This window comes from Xyrauchen texanus, chromosome 23, assembly GCF_025860055.1.
Source record: "Xyrauchen texanus isolate HMW12.3.18 chromosome 23, RBS_HiC_50CHRs, whole genome shotgun sequence".
In the NCBI taxonomy this organism is placed as follows: domain Eukaryota; kingdom Metazoa; phylum Chordata; class Actinopteri; order Cypriniformes; family Catostomidae; genus Xyrauchen; species Xyrauchen texanus.
In genome coordinates, this window is record NC_068298.1 from 33,487,136 (window position 1) to 33,505,959 (window position 18,824).

An 18,824-nucleotide genomic window follows, 5' to 3' on the forward strand; every position below is an offset into this window, starting at 1 on the left:
TTGACATCCGGCCCTCCCAGCACAGTTTAACAAGCAAAACTATTACAGTTCTCACCAGATAATATGGCTAAAAAGGATTATTGTCGCAAAGTTTAGGCAGAGCTCGCCTCTAAACGATCAACCCTCACGTAGCGTCAAGTGACTCCCTTGAGCTGTTTTTCTATTCAAAAGACAAAATTAGGAGTTTACTTTACAGCTGTAAATTTGAAGCAGACTTTCTCAGTCTGCACAAGAGTGGATGTCTCCCGCTGCTCACCTTTCAAAACTCTAATGAAAGCACAATGTGGAAGTTGGGGGTGATCAATGTGGTAACTTTGGAAACCTATTCTGCTGGACTTCTGTCTGTCCTTCATCTCCGGCCAAATGCTGCCCATTCATCAGCAACACACAAGCAAGAGAAATTGAGTGTCATGTTGAGGCCTTGTACTGACTCATGTATTCTTTGAAAAGAAGTTTATTGTCTAACAAAATTGTAAAACAAGTAAAAATAAAGTTGCTGTCCATTTGAGTATTTTTTTTTCTTTCTTACCCCAATGGAAGATAATATTTGTTTTATTGTTATACGCATAAACATTACAAAATTTTGCTGGAATTCTCTGTGAACAACACAAAATATGTAATTTTGCTTTTTTAAAGAATGTTTAGATATTTTTACAGGAGGAAAAGTAAAATAAATAGTAAAACATTAATATAATTTATCTATTTGTTTGTGTCTATGTGTGTGTGTGTGTGTGTGTAAATTTGCTCACAAAATTGTCAGATAATTATTAAAAGAATGATTTTTTCAGTGAAGGAAAATCCACATTGCAATTGCCATTAAAAACGGAAAAAACACTATTTTGTTAATATGTCTTAATCTCGAAAACAAGAAAGGTTTATGCTATGAAGCACCATAATGTTTCCACTGGGACAGACACATATATACCCTACAAGTGCCGAACAACCCTCCTGAGTGACAGTGAGCTACAGCAGGCAACCAAATTTGTCGAGTTCACATTATTACACTCAAAAAACATTGGGTTATTTATTTTACCCAATAGCTGTGTTAAACATATTGGGACATTCTGGTGGGTTATTCCTAACGTTTATTGGGTTGTTTCTATTATAACGCACCTAGTTGGGTTAAAATTAGTCTTGCGAGGACATTTTCAATTTCAACGGTCGACCAGTGCCACTGCCAACAGAAGATACAGAGGTTAGTTAATAATATCACGTTATATGAACGCTTTTCGTTTTCATTATCAACATACAATAATAGCTGATTAATTAAATAATTAAATAATTTTCCCTTAATTTTGGGTCTGCTGTATTGCTGCTCACTTGGCTACCGACATAACACTTGCTAAAAAGCCAGCCTATTTTAAACTGTGGCTTAGAAACTATTAATTGGGATGCTCCCCCTCACTTTCTGTGTTCGTCCCGACACTTTTTTTTGGAAATCATACATAATATTTCATATATTTGGCCGACGCGCAAAGAAATTGTAAGACGCCTCGGCTTTAAGACTCATTATCCGGTGTTGCAGACACGGCAGTTTTTCATCAACTGAAAGAAAAGTATATTGTAATTTTTACACTGTATCATTAAAATACTACAAAGCAGAAAAATATGAAACATTTTATCTAGAAAGTTATATCTGCAAGGCACTAAATTATATAATACACAAATTGGACTCAACAAGATATTACACCAGGGATCGGCAACCTTTTTGACATGGAGTGTCATTTTTTATTTTCCTAGTCAATGGCTGTGCCGATGAAGGATTAATAGTGGTGTTTTCCTTATTATATGACGTCTTGTTCTGAAAGCAAAAAGAAACAAATGAAACACGGAATGTAGGCTGTCATCCCGTAGTCTGACCGAAGCAAAGCGGGCGCATTTACTCGCGCGATTAATCGAAAGAGAAGTGCTGCTTGCGAGTCTCATCGCACTTTAATAGTGTTTAGCTTCCCATTCAGCTGATGAAAACACGCTGCATAATCATGAGGAAGGATTTACATCAAGATGTAGATTGGAATGCAGGTGTGGAATTTATATAAATATAGTCTACTCCTCTTTCGCCATTACTGGCATGCCAATGATTACCCCTCCACCTGCCAATGTTGGCACGCGTACCATAGGTTCATGACCCCTGAATTACACCATAGCCAGCATCTACATGACATTGGGTGATATCCTAATCAGAAGCCACTTTTCAGATAGTTCTGAGCCCCTAAATTCATGACGGTTATGACTTTTTTCACGTCGTGACATTTATCACTTTTATTGTGACTTTTTAATCCCAAAAAAACATTTTAATCCACCACGTGCCAGAGTCAGCTCCAGGTCATGTCACCGCCACACCTGAGTCAGCCCCATGCCATGTCACAGTCACGCCTCAGCCTGCTCCATGCCGTGTCACAGCCATGCCTCAGCCTGCTCCATGCCATGTCACAGCCGAACCCCATTCTGCTCCATGCCATGTCTCAGCCAAACCCCTGAATACTCTAAGCCATGTCACAGCCAAGCTTCAGTCTGCTCCACGCCATGTTTCAGTCGAACCCCACACTGCACCATGCCATGTCACAAGCAAACCTCTGCACACCGGTCCAGGCCTGCCTCTGCTCCACGGTCCATGCCTGCCTCAGCACCACGGTCCATGCCCGCCTCAGCACCACGGTCCAGCCCTGGCTCTGCTCCACGGTCCAGGCCCACTTCCATCCCTTCAATTCCACCTTGGCTCAACCCCTTGAGCCACCCCCCAGCCATAATGCTTTATTTCCATTAAATTAAAAGTTGCAATCATTTTCAAGATATTTGTAACTTGTGCATTATAATTTATTTACACAGATTTAACATACACCTTGCAGGTGAGACCTAGACACATCATCGGTGATGTAACCTGGAGTCATCGGGTGTTTCGGGTCTTTCAACATAAAACACCCTCGCCCAGGCGACCCAGCCAGGGATGATCAGTCCCTGACTTGTGACTAGGTAGCATGTGTGATCCACGGATCACTCCTTTTGATCCACAGCCATCTAGATGCTTTCTCAGCAGCATCCGTGATGTTCCTGATGGCTTTCTTGTTGTGCAGTCCCCTTATTCCCAGGAGCTTGAGGGCCATGAAGAGTGACTGGCCGGTAAACCCTCGGCAGTCAACCTCGATGGGGAGGCAGCGGGTCTTCCATCCCCTGCTACGGCATTCACCAGCCAATTCCTCGTACTTGGCCCTCTTCTGTCCAAACACCTCTTCCATTCGGTCTTCCCAGGGCACAGTCAATTCCAGTAGGACCACCTGCCTTGATGATTCTGAAAGGAGGACCTAAGTGTCCTCCTTTCAGAATGTCAGGCCTAAGTGTAGTCATGGTGATAGTTTCTGGGAATTTGAGCTGCCTTCCCAGGTCAACCTTAACTGCCAGTCCCGGGCTGTTGCCAGAAGTCCCCCTGCTGGGTTCCTGCTCTGTGATGGTTTCTATCCAGCCTTGACAAATGCAATTGAGCGCTGTGCTGGCTGCTGGTGACTGCTGAGGGAGATCCCTGTGCTGATGGCTTCTGCAATGACCTTTAGCACCTGATCGTGGCGCGACCGATAACATTCCTCTCCCAGGGCCCCAGGAGAAGAGGTTGGTTGGGCTGGGGAGGACATCGTAGACTGATCGGATAAGGAACTGGATCCGGTGTGGCTCTGCTTTCCACAAGTCTGAACACGAGGTCTTTCGGTCCATTATCTCTTCCCATCTAGTCCACTCCCCCTGTTGTCGCATCCCCACCATCCTACTGATGCGCCTTTCCTCCACCCCTGATTGGATTTCTTCTTGAACCAGTCGATGCCTGTCCTTTCACTGGGCCTTGACATTTCGAGGTCTTTGGATACAACCAAGCCCTGCATGTCCTGAAGCCACTGTCCCCACCAGCACACTGTGCCGCAGCTGCGATTCAGCCTGGTCAACTGCCTCCTGGGCCCTCCACTTCCTATCTGTCCTCACATCTATACCAGCCGAGGAGAACTTGGTCTCAGTGGACTCTATGTACAGCAGCACCTCTCTTGCCCGGGAAACCATGAACTCCTCAGACAGGCTGCTGAAGGGGAGTTGTAGCTTGTTCTTACTCCCATACAACGCTATGCTGCTGAGGCTGCGAGATAGGCCTAACCACCTACGCAGGGTGTGGCTGATCTTCCTCTCAAAGCCCTTGATGGTGGTTATGGGGACATCATAAACCAGCAGTGGCCAGAGGAGTCGTGGCAGGATGCCATACTGGTAAATTCAGGCTTTAAACTTGCCTGGCAGCTCTGCAGCACTGCAGCAATGCAGGTGTGCAACTCCTTCCCGGTTTCAGGAAGTGTGGCTGTGTCCCTAAATGTGCTGTTGAAGACTTTCCCCAGGCTCTTAACTGGCTTCTCTGTGATTGATGGAATTTGGACTCCTCACAGGGAGAAACGGATCTTGTCGGATTCGTTTCCCTTCCTCACCACAAGGGATCAGGACTTGGCTGGTTTAAAGTCCATTCGGGCCCAGCTGATGAGGCTTTCTAGGCCTTGGAGGATCCATCTGCAGCCGGTACAGATGTTGTGGTCACCGTCAGATCGTCCATGAACGCTCTGATGGGGGGCTGTCGCACACCTGACCGGGTAAGTGGGCCTCTGCATTCCACCTCTGCTGACTTAACTAGCATATTCATGGCTAAGGCAAACAAGATCACTAAGATAGTAAACCCAGTGATTATTCCTTTTTCCAGCCTATGAAATGCAGATGTTGTTGATCCAGAGGTGACTCTCAGACTGAAACCATTATAATAGTTTAGAATGAGGTCCCTAGTCTTGTCTGGAACATGGTGTTGAATCAGCGAGGTTTCCACCAGCTTGTGCAGGATTGACCAATAGGCATTGGCAAGGTCAAGCCACAGCACAGCCAGATCGCCGTCGCCTTCTCGTGCCCCCCAGATTAGCTGGGTGATAATGCCTGTGTGCTCAATGCAGCCTGGTACTTTTGGGATCCCATCTTTCTGTGTCAATGTACTCATTCTTTTATAACCCAATTTATTGGGTAAAACTTGCTACCCAATGCATTGGGTTAAAATAACCCAACAATGGGTCGGTGCTATAGAAACCCACCATTGGGCTATGTGTTGGGTCATTTTTAACCCAACTGATTTTAGTTAGTATGAATGCCAGTGTGTATTTAAAATGCGATTCATGGCAACAAAAGCCAAATAAATAAATAATACAACTGTACTGTCTGACAAAAGACACAGAATGCTAATAGTCTAGTCTGTGTATGTGGTATAGACAGATGACAGGAGTTTATGCCTGTCTGCTCTAATACCTTACTGCATATCCGGCATCTTAAGAAAGGCAACATTCCCCTGAAATTGTCGCAGCTCCCCCGCAGCATGTCATCCACATGTAAGATCTCCCAATCAGCTGTCATACTGTGAATTGGAGGGTTTAAGTTACAGATCACTTTAGGATCCTCACACGTACATGATGTGCATTCTCATATGCCTTTAATGCATTTGATGGCTCTGCCAACGGCCATCAAACAAACACACAAACATTTGCTCATTGAATGTTGACAAGCCGTACCTGCCTCCTCCTCCTCCTAAGAGAATGCCTAAGATATTCACTTATTCTGTAGGCACTGGGAACAATATGATGGGAGAAACTGAGTTGTTGTAAACAGATCACAATCAATCAAGAGACAGAGCTGAATAACAACAAAACGCAATGTGTCCACTTAAAAAAAAATTAAGCTCTGGCTACATCACTTTAAAGCTCTCTCTGAGGGCAGACTGATTAAACCTCTGAGGAATAACAACATACAGCTGACATTAAAAGCAAGCAACTTCAAACAGCAGAGAAACACTGCTGGAGAAATGCAATTCTGTTAATCTTGACAGTTCAACTTCAATGTGCTGTTGTTGTAAAATCTTTATAAAATGGATTGTTTGAACTTCAAAATTTGATCAGATGATCCATGCTCAAAGCCATTGTAAAATGCACATAAAAGCACACCTGTGACTGCACATTTTATATTTAGGGGCAACTCATGTTGAAAAAGTTTTGTTTCCATCTGCACAGTTTTTAGATTTTTTTTTCCTATGTAGACCCGCTAGACCAGGGGTGCCCACACTTTTTTGCATTATGATCTACTTTTAAATGACCAACTCAATAAGATCTACCAACTAAAAAAAACTGTTTCATTTAAAAAAATTAAAAAATGCTTGTTGGGACTACTGCATGTATCCCCTAAATGGAATAATAAAATAATGTTCAATGTTGATATCATCCAGTTTCAACACTAAACCAAAAACACCTACAGCACAATAGATTACAATAGACAGGGCATTTAACTTATTCTGATGACTTGCACTGAATGGAATCAGACAGTTTTGTATAATCAGGGCAGTAGCTGCTGGTAGCTAGTCTCAAACAGTGCTATCTTTGCAATTTCGCACTCTGTTCTCAGAAAACCTTGGAGGGCGCAAACCTAGTTGTCATGGCAACTGAATAATCAAAAATCTCGCCTGGTCAAAATGTACTCGTTAAGTTCAAGTCAGACAGAAAAGTAAAACGTGTATCGAAAGCACATTTAAATTTTGTGCGATCTACCAGCATTGCCTTTGCGATCAACTGGTAGATCGCGATCGACCTATTGGGCACCCCTGCGCTAGACGGATGTGTTCATGATCCTCCATCTAGCTTTTTTTAGCGCAAGGACTCATTCAGTTTGAATGTCCCTTAACTCTGCAAATTGCTATGTTGCTTGGAAACTGTAAACAGGCTACAGTTAGACCAGAGGCCTTCTATCAAGGGGAGCCTACAAGGTTAGAAAGCAATGCATAACACAGCGGTCCCACAGTCATTCTATGAGTGGTACACTGGGGAGACCAAAGGCCGTAGTTTTTAATGGATGTCTATGGAGGAGATGACTGAGTGTACTAAATAAACTGCTTTTGTGAAGAAACAGCTCATCACTTATTAAAATGACTGCCTGTCCACTAATCTTCAACATGTTTTACACTCAATAATCCTTTTGAAATGAATCATGAGTGGAGTTCACTACGATACAACAGCAGTTTTAGCAGTCTGTTTACAGCTCTGTTGTACACAGTGTGGTATCTGCAAACAGTGACTTACTGTTGTAACATGCTAGTTGACTGTTACGCTCTCTCTTATGGTTAAAACTTGAGGTTGTTATTGTGGTATAGAAGATCTATGGATAGACTAATGAATCATATTGCTGTTGTCACTTTATATAAAAAAAAAATAATAAGCCACTCACGGTTTTGTTAAGCACTGATTCTTGACGTAAGGGACAAAACATTTATTTATTTAGTTTAATACTACATTTTCTAAATTGCCAAAATTTTCGCACAATTCTAACAGAAATTATCATAATGGGAATGACGGAGTTGACAAGTTGAAGCTGTGACCTCAGAGAGAGACTTAAACATTGTTTGTTTAAAATATAAAAATGTATAAGATTTACCAGACCACATGTCCTACTGTTGCATCTGCAATGAGCAGGAAGTGGGAATGGGCTCCTCAGAGTTATAGCTGACCATAGCATTGTCTGATTTATTCAGGATTATAAAAAAAATCTAACAAAGTTGACAAAAAGTGAGGACACAACATTAATAGGCAGTATTTGTTTTAATGGAAATTATCATTTAAAGTTCACTTTGTTTATTGTTTGATATCTTGAAGATCCCTAAATTTCATTTGATATTTATATTTTTAAATTTGTTGCATTTTTAAAAACTTTGTTTGGCAGTTTAACATTGTGACCTCTTTCTGAGGACAGGTTAAGTTACTGTACATGCGCTTTCAAGTATAGAGCACGCATTTTTTTTTAAATACAAATAAATCTAATTAAATTATACTTTTCCAGTATTTTAATTATTATGAATTTCTTGATTTTAAAAATAAAGATGATTTTTGTCTGCATGACATGTCCCTTATCTCAAGAATCAGTGTAATTGGCAGCAAAAATTATTATAATTTTTTTATATATCTAACTGAAACCCATCACATTATAATATGAGCAGCAAGCAAAATATACAATCCTGGTTTTACAAAGGCAATCCAAAGCATATAGATGTGTGATAAAAAATCTGATCAAAACCACATTTTTGGAAATCCGTTTTGGTCTGAAAGATAGTTACAACTCTAAAAATGTTTATAGAAGATCTGTGCTAAAAGCCTTTTTAAAATGAAAATAAACACCACCAGGAGCACACATTTTAGATTAATGCAGCAGGTTAAAGTCTAACCGACAGTTAGACTAATAAATCATATTGTATTTAACGCCATCATAACAGCTTCAAATGCTATTTTTATGATAAAATCCAGGTTCAAATGTAAAAACAGGGAAAACAAACTAAAAACTTCGAGCTTAGACTTAGAATCTTAGAAAACTGATAAAAATCATTTATTACATGATCAAATTGATAGAGAGTGCAAAGGACTAGGGTACGAGTCCTGAAGAGGACCCTACCCAACCACGCACCATAAAATTGCATGGTTGTTCCAGCAATTACTATCTAACTATCAGTTAGGTTTTCTGGGTATGTTTTGTTGATTAAAAATAAGGTGGAGCATTACACTTAAAAACCTCATATTTTGGGAGAAAATGGAACTTGCTTTTAGCGCCACACAGTGGACAATTCACCTTGGAAGTGCCGCAATACATGTAATGAACCATGCAATATCATTTTGCAGAAATGATGCCACAATCACTTTATTTTCATGAGATCAGGCTCATCTGAACAAATAAGCCTAGTTTAATTATTTGCAAAAGGATAGTGATCGGATTGAGATCAAATTGAAAAAACAAAACAAAACAAATCTGAATTTGATGCAGTGTGAATAAAGCCTAAGAACACGCTTTACACGGTGAAATCACAGAATCGCAGCCTCTCTTGAATTTGCTATGTGCCTATATGATACAGATTTGTTTTGGCTTGAGTTTTGAGGAAGCAATCTTACAAAAAGCTAAACTACTGTGCTGCTGTTCCATATGAGAGTACACTAATGTAACAGACCAATCCTTGAGCAGAAATAAGTCTTTGTCCATCATATGTCCAAAAGAAATTTTGGAAATTGGATTGAAAGAAGGCTTTGGTTTATTTCTACTATTCTACAGAAAAAAGAAAGAACATTATCTCTAAGCTCTCCAGCTCTTCGGTATCATTCTGTAAATGCAGCAGGTCAGGTGCCTGTATTGTTGACCTCAGAGAGCAGGGTTGAGAGGCTATACCTGTAGTCGGGTCCACATTGCGCTCGATCAGGTGCTGATCCTGGTGAACCCATTCACCGTTGCACTTAAAGTAGATCTGCGTGGCAGGTGTCGACCGGCATGTGAGGGTCACTGGCTTATTCTTAACGATATAAACATCATCGGGCTCCACCAGGAAGTGGGGCAGCAGGTCAGAGAAGGCCACAGGAAGTGGATGTGTTACGGTGGCCGCATGCTCTCCACCTGTGAAAGGAAGTGCAATACCATTTTATTAATTTATTTTTTCATACCGTTTAGCAATGCAAAAGGATAATGAGTGTATCTGATCTAATTTCACACTCCGAACGCTACGAGAGGACAGATTGCTTTTGACACACACCTGAGTGTGATACAAATTTTACGCATCCATATTTTTGGTGAATGCACAGACCTGCTGTAGCGGAGATGTTTTGTCAGCGAAGACATGCTAATGATATTTCAAAAGACAAAGTTGAGTATTTCAAGAAGTCAGGTCCTATTTTCTTTGAAGTCTGAGACCACATTGAAAATTTAAGATTAAATTATGATTTTTTTATTATTATTTTAAACTGGACATGGAATTTTGATAAGTGTAAAACAAAGAGTTGACAGAAAACAAAGTTTCAGCACTTTTTATGTAAGCAAATTGTGACACTGACCATATTAACTCTTGTACAAAAGGACACATTTCTTTGCTTTCACTGAAACACACAAGATGCTCTTTGGAACATTATGAGATCACAATGGGGTAACATGGATCATCAGGTTTTACGCAAACATGTGGTGTCAATACCAGCTCAAGTGGATGTGGTTATTAAAGGTGTATTTTTTTTTAGACAATTTATTTTTAATACACTCTCCTATCTCAGCTCAATTTGTAGTAACAACTATGAATACACCATTTGTTGTTGGATTTCCCAGAAAATTGTAAACACTGCAGCTCTGTGGCACTTTCAAAACATGAGTATGTTTGTTGGAGCATCTCGAACATCAAGGCACAGCAATATTGGCTCATCCAAGAATTTGAGTTGGGGGCGGGAATATCTGTTTGACAACCAATGACAGATGGTAGAGAGTATGAGAAATTGTAATACTGTTATTTGGTGTCCAATACTGAATGTCTTCGCAACCATGTGGGCTAGACTCAAAATTATTTTTTTATTGGATTCCCGAAGTCATCTCCCTTCAATTTCTGTATTTTTATTACATCCAGTTTTAGAAAAAAAACTACTTTTTCGAGCTCCTCCTAGACCGTTGGTCCAATTTGTATATCATCTAAAGACTCTCATGACAAAAAAAAAAAAAATTTATCAAAAGAATTTGTACTTGCTAAATCATTCAGAAGATGTAGTTTGATAAGTGAATTTGGGCCACAGCTAAACAAAAATAAATAATAAAACAAACAATTGGCTCTCATCTTCTAAATGATTTGACAAATCACAATTCTTCGATAACTTCTTATAATGAAGGTCTCTAGATGATGCATTGTATCTTGATTGATAAATACAAGATTAGTTCACCATCACTTAAAACATGACTGTACTGTATATAAAATGAATGGTTCTTTATTGGCTTATATGGTTCCATGAAGAACTTTTAACATCCATGGAATCTTCCTATTGCTCAAAAGGTTCTTTGTAGTGGAATAAAAATGGTTCTTCAAAAATGGTTCTTTTAAAAACCAAAAGTCTAAAAATAGTTTAAAAAAGAGAGTTTTCAGTATAATGAAATTACTTTGCACCTGTCAGATCTGTGATTTTCTCCAATTTCCAAACTGCCTGGACACTCAAAAGGGGAACACATCATATTTAAAAAGAAAAAAAGAAAAAAAAATGGAATTTATGTAAATTTTTCAATTCGACTTTGTCTTCAATAATTTTTTTAATATTGAACTTTGAATTAAATTAGAGATGCAATATAAGCAGACATTTCTCAAGTCTCTGATTTTTGGACCCCACAGCATGCTACCACGCACACATACACAAACAACGCGTGTGTGTGTCTGTATGTGTGTGAGAGACAGAGAGAAAACGAGCCCCCTTGTTAACAGGCTGAGTAAAAAGCTTGTGAGTGGTATGGCCTTGTGAGGGTTTGCCTGCAGCAGTATTGAAGCCCATCTAAACTCTCTTTGCTGTTAATCACAGCCTTTTAAGATCAGCGCTGATGGACCGCAGGCCATAAATCCCTCTTGCTGAATGACCACAGCACTTCAAAACACACTTGGCGGGCCCTGTATCCAGGGCTTTAACTCAACTCTTTATTACGCCCGCACCCAACGCTGTGACGAGACTGGCAGCCATTGAATGACTGAAGGCGGCTGTCACAAATAGGCTACATTAAGCGTGGGATGAACTGACTCTTTATTTTGGCTCATGTCTGAGCCCTGCTCACCTTGAACAGGTTTATTAAAACTTTGAATTAATTATTTAGTTTTTTATTTCTATAAAATGTTTTATTTGTCCTTTCCAATTTGTTTCATTAGTTTTTACTCTGTCAGTGATTGTTATGTTTTTATCTTAATTTTAGTATTTTAAGGTTATTTAGGTTAACTGATTTCTTTTAAATATGTTTAACAGCATAAACAAATTCTCGGACCCATTTTATATTAGGTGCCTTTAACTGCTATGTACTTAAGCATTTGATACAATATATTTATTATGTACATGATTATTGATGCATTGCACTTACATTTAAAGTAACTGCACTTAATTACATCCATTAAAACCCTAAACATAAACCTACCCATACTCAACACCTACCCTATCCCTACCCTTAAACCTGCCTGTACCTCAACCTCGGTTGCAGCAAATGTGAATCTTGTAAGATTTTTGTAGAACAACATGCTACAAGTTTACAATTAGTACATTGTATTATATTGTTAGTGCACAAAGGTTAAAGACCCTTAATTTAAAGTGGGAGCAATTTCTCAGGCCTGTCTGGTGTTATTACCATCTAGCATTATCAGTTTTAATGAAGGTGGATTGTAAATGTTTTATTTTGTTTTTATATTCCGTGCAAAAAAATAAATAATGAAATAATTCTAAGATCTATCTTCTATCTATTTTATTTTAGTTTTCATTATTTTTTTCCTCATTACATTTGTTTGTTTTTATATCAGGTAATGAAATAAACATTTTAATTTAGTTTTCATTAACTATATTAACACTGGTATTGCGATTAGTTGTTTTGAGTGTCCTGCTGATCATGGATCAAAGATCTGCATGACTCAGTGGATGGAAATGTTTCTCCCCCATGTGGATTTATGGAAGGAGGGCCAGGGCGGATAGATCCGCAATGTTTGGAGAGATTCAATGAGAAATCATCATTAATCAGAGACTGGCCCTGTAGTGTGCGAAAGAATGATTCTTCTGTGTGGTGTGGAAATGCAGTGTGCCTTATCAGTAATTTGGTTGCTTCATTTGTTAACTGAAATGTTTTTCTGGTCTTTGTAATTAAGAATGAATTGCTAATTTATCTTTTTCCGCCCACAATCCAGAGCAATCAAGAAGCTTTGGCTCGCGGTTTATTCCCTCTTCATACTGGTTGTCTCACACCATTGTGCATAATACACAAATAACTGTATGATCTGAATAACACACACACACACATCTCATAGCCTTCAGGAATGAACTGAAAACATGGGGGGCAATTTTAAAGTGATATCAGTTTAGCTTATTAGTTATTCCCTCTGCACCATTTTTCTTTGCAGTGTATCTGTGGAGTCAACTATATATTTTAATTCAAATCTACAAAACATTCTCCCAAACATGGGGGAGAAACATTTCCATCCACTGAGTCATGCAGATCTTTGATCCATGAACAGCAGGACACTCAAAACAACTAATCGCAATAGGCACACTGTATCCGCAAAGCAACCAGCATTGTGGACGACCCCACACACCCCTCACACAAACTCTTTACCCTCCTCCCGTCTGGCAAGAGGTACCGAAGCATTCGGGCCCTCACGGCCAGACTGTGTAACAGCTTCTTCCCCCAAGCCATCAGACTCCTCAATACTCAGAGACTGGTTTGACACACACGTGTCCTGAGTTGCACTTTAATAACTGTCGCTTTATAACTGTCTGCTACCTCAATAACTGCTATGTGCATAGAACACTATCTCATAGTGCTATGTTATGTTTACATTTTTAGAAACTGTCATCTTTTTGCACTACTGAGTACTGGTCGGCGCTGCACTGTCTATTGTCCTGTTCATTGTCAGTAATTTGTTGTACTGTCCTGTACTTTTTGCACATGTTTGCACGTGCACTTTATATAGGTATATATAGGTAGTTTATATAGGTATTTTATTTCGTTGTGTTGTCTCATGTAGTCCTATGTTGGACCTTTGTTGTTTTTTTATGTAGCACCATGGTCCTGGAGGAACGTTGTCTCGTTTTGCTGTGTACTGTACTAACTGTATATGGTTGAAACGACAATAAAAACCACTTGACTTGACTTCAATATGGCTGTAAGACTATCTGTTAATGGCGTTCTGCACCACTGTGGGTCTGTGGTACCTCACACATGGAACAAATCTCTCCTAATGAAACAGCGATGCTAGCCCTGACCTTTTCAGACACCTTCCTCATCTCACCTTCACAGAAAACCTTAGTCTGGGTCACAAAGATAGCATTAGCCGAGGTCATAAACGTCAGCCTCCAAGCCAAGACATTAGCTAGCCCTGCAACACGTCATATTAATGCCTTTCTGCTCATTTCCTTTTGTCATTTTATGTGGTGTGCTGAGTTGCTAATTCATCAGAGTGAAATACAGTGAGGGGCGACGCTACAGCTATTGAACCTCCGCTAATGTATTGTGTATGTGTTTAACTCTTAATGAAAACTAAATGTTCTGTGTCCAATGAAGGACATACATCACTTTCCATTTTCCTGTCCTTTAGCCCCTTTCAATTTCATTACATTTTGTGCAACAAGAGACAAGCAATTTATCTTACAGGGACATTCATTTATTAAAAACATGCGCAGATGGATCGGGAATTCAAGCTTTTTCCATTTCAAAGAGGTCTAGCAGAGGATGGTGCAATCAAGGCAGTTATTGCAGGTCAGAATGGCTTTCTTTGTGCTGATGAGAGGCTGGGTGCCCACGGGATGTGGTCCTTCTAATGAGCCTTAATTTGGCACTGTGATGATGGCCATTAGCTTTTCATGGTGACCTTTTCTATAGCCGAGAGATTTAAACATGAGCGCTCGGTAAGCCAGCATGCAGGCCTGGCCGAATCTATCCAGGTGGGCTCTATGAAGTGGTGAGATGAGACATATTACAAACATAAATGTGGTTTCAGACGGTTCATGACCGTTTGCATTTTTAACAAGAAGAAAAACTAAATCTAGAAATAAGAGCTTTGTCAATCTAAGTATGGACATTTAAAATCAAAATTTTCAGATGAATATTTTGGGGTAAAAGATACAACACTCAGAGCAAGTCTGTAGTCATGTTTCCAAAGTTACTAATTTAATTTCAATCAAAAAACCAATTTGCAAATAAAGCCGTGTTTCCTTTCTATTTGTTTAAGAGAGCAAAATCATACCTCCTTGCGGAAATTGATGCAAAACAGAAATGAAAGTTGAAGCCACCGTGGCTCTTTGTTTAAATACAATAAATTACTTGGGGTTTAGAGCACGCAGACAAAACACTCTCACAAACCTCATGTTTGCTAGCGCTCAGCGGCAGATGTTTTATATCTGGAATTTCATGTGGAATTCAAGATTGGTGAACTTGTTTGGCAGTGACCTCTGTGTGGGCTGTGCTTCATACACAGCTAAGCTGAATAGTCACAATAATCTAATTTTAGTGGCAAGATTCTTTTCAACTTCATTCTCATATAGTATAAAGTGCACAATTAAAAAACTGCTAGGCAAATTAGATTTTGCTGGTTTAAAAATGTTGCACACAACGTCCGCCCAAGCCTTCTTCGGCCATAAAATTTAGCCATGTAAAGGTAAATCTGACCACTCCTTAAGATCGATAAGTTCTTTAGAAATTAACTCTGTAAATATTTTTACATAAATAGTTTGTGCATATCTTCTTACCAAATAAAAATATATACATTTTTTAAGCACATTTTGGAGATCTATTTGCAACTTTTTGTGATACCTTCGACACAGATCGTCATTTCTAATTTGACATAACATTTTTGTTTGTTTTATTGTTGAACTACAACAGAGTAAACTGAAATTAAATGTTTAAATTAAATGTAAATGAATTAGATTTTTTCCTGTAAATGCGCAATTCAAGGTGCAGCACCGCGTGCTTTGCGACACTTGACGTCAATTAACGTCAACAAATTAAACGCAATAATGGAGAAATCAAGGCAGTGGCACACAGACAAGAGAAATTTTAAAAAAGTTTGGCAAGATGAGTTTTTATTCACGGAGGTCAAATCAAAGGCAGTATGTCTAGTTTGCAAACAGTCTGTTGCTGTTTTAAAAGAGTACAATATCCGTCGTCATTATGAAACAAAACATTCTGCAGCTTTCTCAAAGTACAGCGGCGAGGCGCGAAAACAGAAGGCTAACGAGCTGCTTGCTGAACTTCGATATGAACTTCGATATGCTACGTCCTTCATCAGCACAAGAAAGCAGCACACGGGCCAGTTATCAGATTTCCGCTCTAATTGCTAAAAGAGGAAGAGCCTTCGCTACTGGAGAGTTCGTCAAGGAATGTCTTGCAGTGGCTGCAGAAGCAGCTTGTCCTTCTCAGGTACGAATGTTCTCACAAATTAGCAGGTACCCAAAGATGTGTAAGCAGGCACAAGTGATGCTGTCTCTGTTTGGCAGTACTTTCAGTCTGATGAACTTGAACAAGAGTAAACTCAGAAGCAAAATAACTGACTCTCACCTACATAATATCTTGTCTTTGTCTGTAAGTCAGCTACAGCCCAATCTTGAAAAACTTCTGAAAAATAAGGACCAGCTTCATATCTCACATTAGGTCACTGACATTGCAACCACATGGTTTTTATTATTGCTTGTGTATTTGGCATTGAACTGTATTGTACATTGAACACTTGGGGATTGTTGGTTGTATTGTAATAAGTTCATTAAAATGCAAAACTTTACAAATAAAACTGCATTAGTTAATCAGATTAAAGTTGTTTTATATTTATTTTAAATATTATGAAATAAATAAACCCATAGCAACTTTAATGTAATACAGTTTGATTTATGATGCAAAATTTACTTTTGGCCCATGGCCCTCAATCAAGTTTGATTTTTGGCCCTTCATAGGAAAAAGTTTGGGCACCCCTGTTTTAGAGGTTAATAGATATCAGACATTTTTATTGCAGAATTCAATAATTTCACCAAACAGTTATACTGTATATGTAATTAGGGTGTGTTTTATTTATTTTTTTATAAACATCTCCAATCTTTGAGAAAAGGCCAATGAGAATTGGTGAGTGGAATTTGCATGCCACTCCCCTGGATATACAGGTATAAAAGGAGCTGGAAGCAGCCACTCATTCAGATGTTTTCTTCGGAGCCGAGCAGATGTGTGTCAGTGAGCTGAATCCCACTGCCGGTCCATTCACCTCTAAATGAAGAAGCGTATGCTGTTGGATATAGGCTGCATTCCAGCGGCTTTATCTTCTTCTGCACGATCAGTGCAGAGTACGCCCCTGGGCACTTTGACAGTGCTAAGAGAGTATTTATTCCTATATTATATATATTTAATATATATCATATTTTCTCTATTAGAGCAAAACACATTGATGTGAACATCTTTTTAAAGATACCTTTCTGTCTTTGTGTGGTTCCTGGATGCGGTCGTTATCTCTCCACCTCTTAGGCCACGGGCGCTGCTTTACGTGTCTGGGCAGCGATTACGTTGAGGCAGCGTTCGTGGATGGTTCCATGGCAACATTGCGGTCACAGCTGCTCCAGCCTCCCCTCCCTCCACCACCCCGTGCCGCACCTTCTACCTAGGGGTACGAAGCTGGCTCAGCAAGCGCTGGAGGCGATTTGGGGATTTCAGTGGGCATGGTCTTGCCGGGTAAACCCCAGCATGCTCGTTTGCCCCCGTCGATCACCCGAGTTGAAACCAGCTCACCTCATGGCCAGCTTAAAAGACTCTCTCAGGTCAAAAAGCCATCCTCCTCCATTGCCAACCCCCCGACGCCGGGTATATGGAGCAACGTAAGTGCTTCGAGGTTTCCATCAGTGCAGCCACCTCAGGATGAATCGAGGCCTTGACATGGTTTTTCCTGCTCCCACCGCAGCGAGGCCCCACCCCCAGGTACGTCAGATGCGATTGTCCCCTTAGTGACCCTCGCCCGGAGCTTGGATGAATGGCTAACACTTCCAACACGTCGAAGTGGCTGGCCAGGACCATAGATTCGGCTACGTGATTCAATCCGCCAGGCACCCACCCCGTTCGCCGGGATCCGCTTCACCTAGGTGCAGGGCGAGAATGACGCCACCCTGCATGCAGAGATCAAAACCCTTCTGCGCAAGGGTACGATAGAGCCTGTCCCTCCAGCCTAGATGAGGAAAGGGTTCTACAGCCCTTACTCCATCGTGCCAAAAAAAGGCGGTGGGTTGCGTACAATCTTGGACCTGTGAGTTCTGAACTCGGCCCCGTACAGACTCCTGTTCAAGATGCTGACGTGGAAATTAATTTTGCCGTGCTTACGGCATAAAGATTGGTTTCGGTGTGGTAGACCTGAAGGATGCATATTTCACGTCTCAGTTTTACCTCATCACAGACCCTTCCTACAGTTTGCCGGGCATACCAGTACAAGGTCCACCCCTTTGGCCTGTCCCTGTCCCCTCTTGTCTTCACAAAGGTCACAGAGGCAGTTCTTGCCCCGTTAAGTGAAGTGGGCGTCTGCATACTCTACCTTGATGACTGGCTGATTCGAGAACACTCTCGAGAGTTGCTGTGCGCACACAGGGATCTGGTGCTCAGGCAACTCAGCCATTTAGGACTTTGGGTCAACTGGGAAAAGAGCAAGCTCTCCCCGGTTCAGAGCATCTCTTTTCTCTGGAAGGAGTTAGACTCAGTCTCCATAATAGTGCACCTTACGGCTCCTACGTCCTTGGCGACGGCCGAGACACTCAATTTGATGCATATGAGAACGCTCCAGCACTGGCTTCAGACTCGAGTCACAAGATGGGCACGGCACCACGGCACACATCACGTGACCATCATACCGATTTGCCACCACTTCTTCAGCCCTTACAGCAAGCATCCAGGCCCGTTGTGGTTACGACAGATGCCTCAGAGCTAGGCTAGGGCACCGTGTGCAACAGGCATGCAGCCGCTGGTGTCGGAGCAGCCTCAATGCCACAGCTGACGTGCTGTCGTGTCAGGTGACGCTCAGCGGAAAGTGGAGGCTCCAACCCCAGGTGGTCCAGCTGATTTGGAGTCAATTCTGTGGACCTGTTGTTTCCCAGGAATCCTCCCACAGCCCACTCTGGTATTTCCTGATAGGAGCCATCAGGACAGACGTGCTATCCCCCAGTACCTGTGCAAGGTCAGGGAGGGTGAGGAACAATTCACCCTCGTGGCCCCCATACTAGCCCACCCAGACTTGGTTCTTGAACCTCACGCTCCTCACGACAGTG

At 40.9% G+C, this 18,824-nt stretch overlaps 1 protein-coding gene across 1 annotated transcript in view; it reads right to left on the reverse strand.

Moving 5' to 3' along the window:
• Positions 1–18,824, reverse strand: part of LOC127663293 (netrin receptor UNC5A-like) — a 347,540-nt gene that overhangs the window by 170,503 nt on the left and 158,213 nt on the right. Inside the window, exon 2 of the mRNA XM_052154807.1 lies at positions 9,241–9,462. Within this exon, the coding sequence (XP_052010767.1) occupies positions 9,241–9,462 (222 nt within the window). The remainder of the gene's footprint in view (positions 1–9,240; positions 9,463–18,824) is intronic.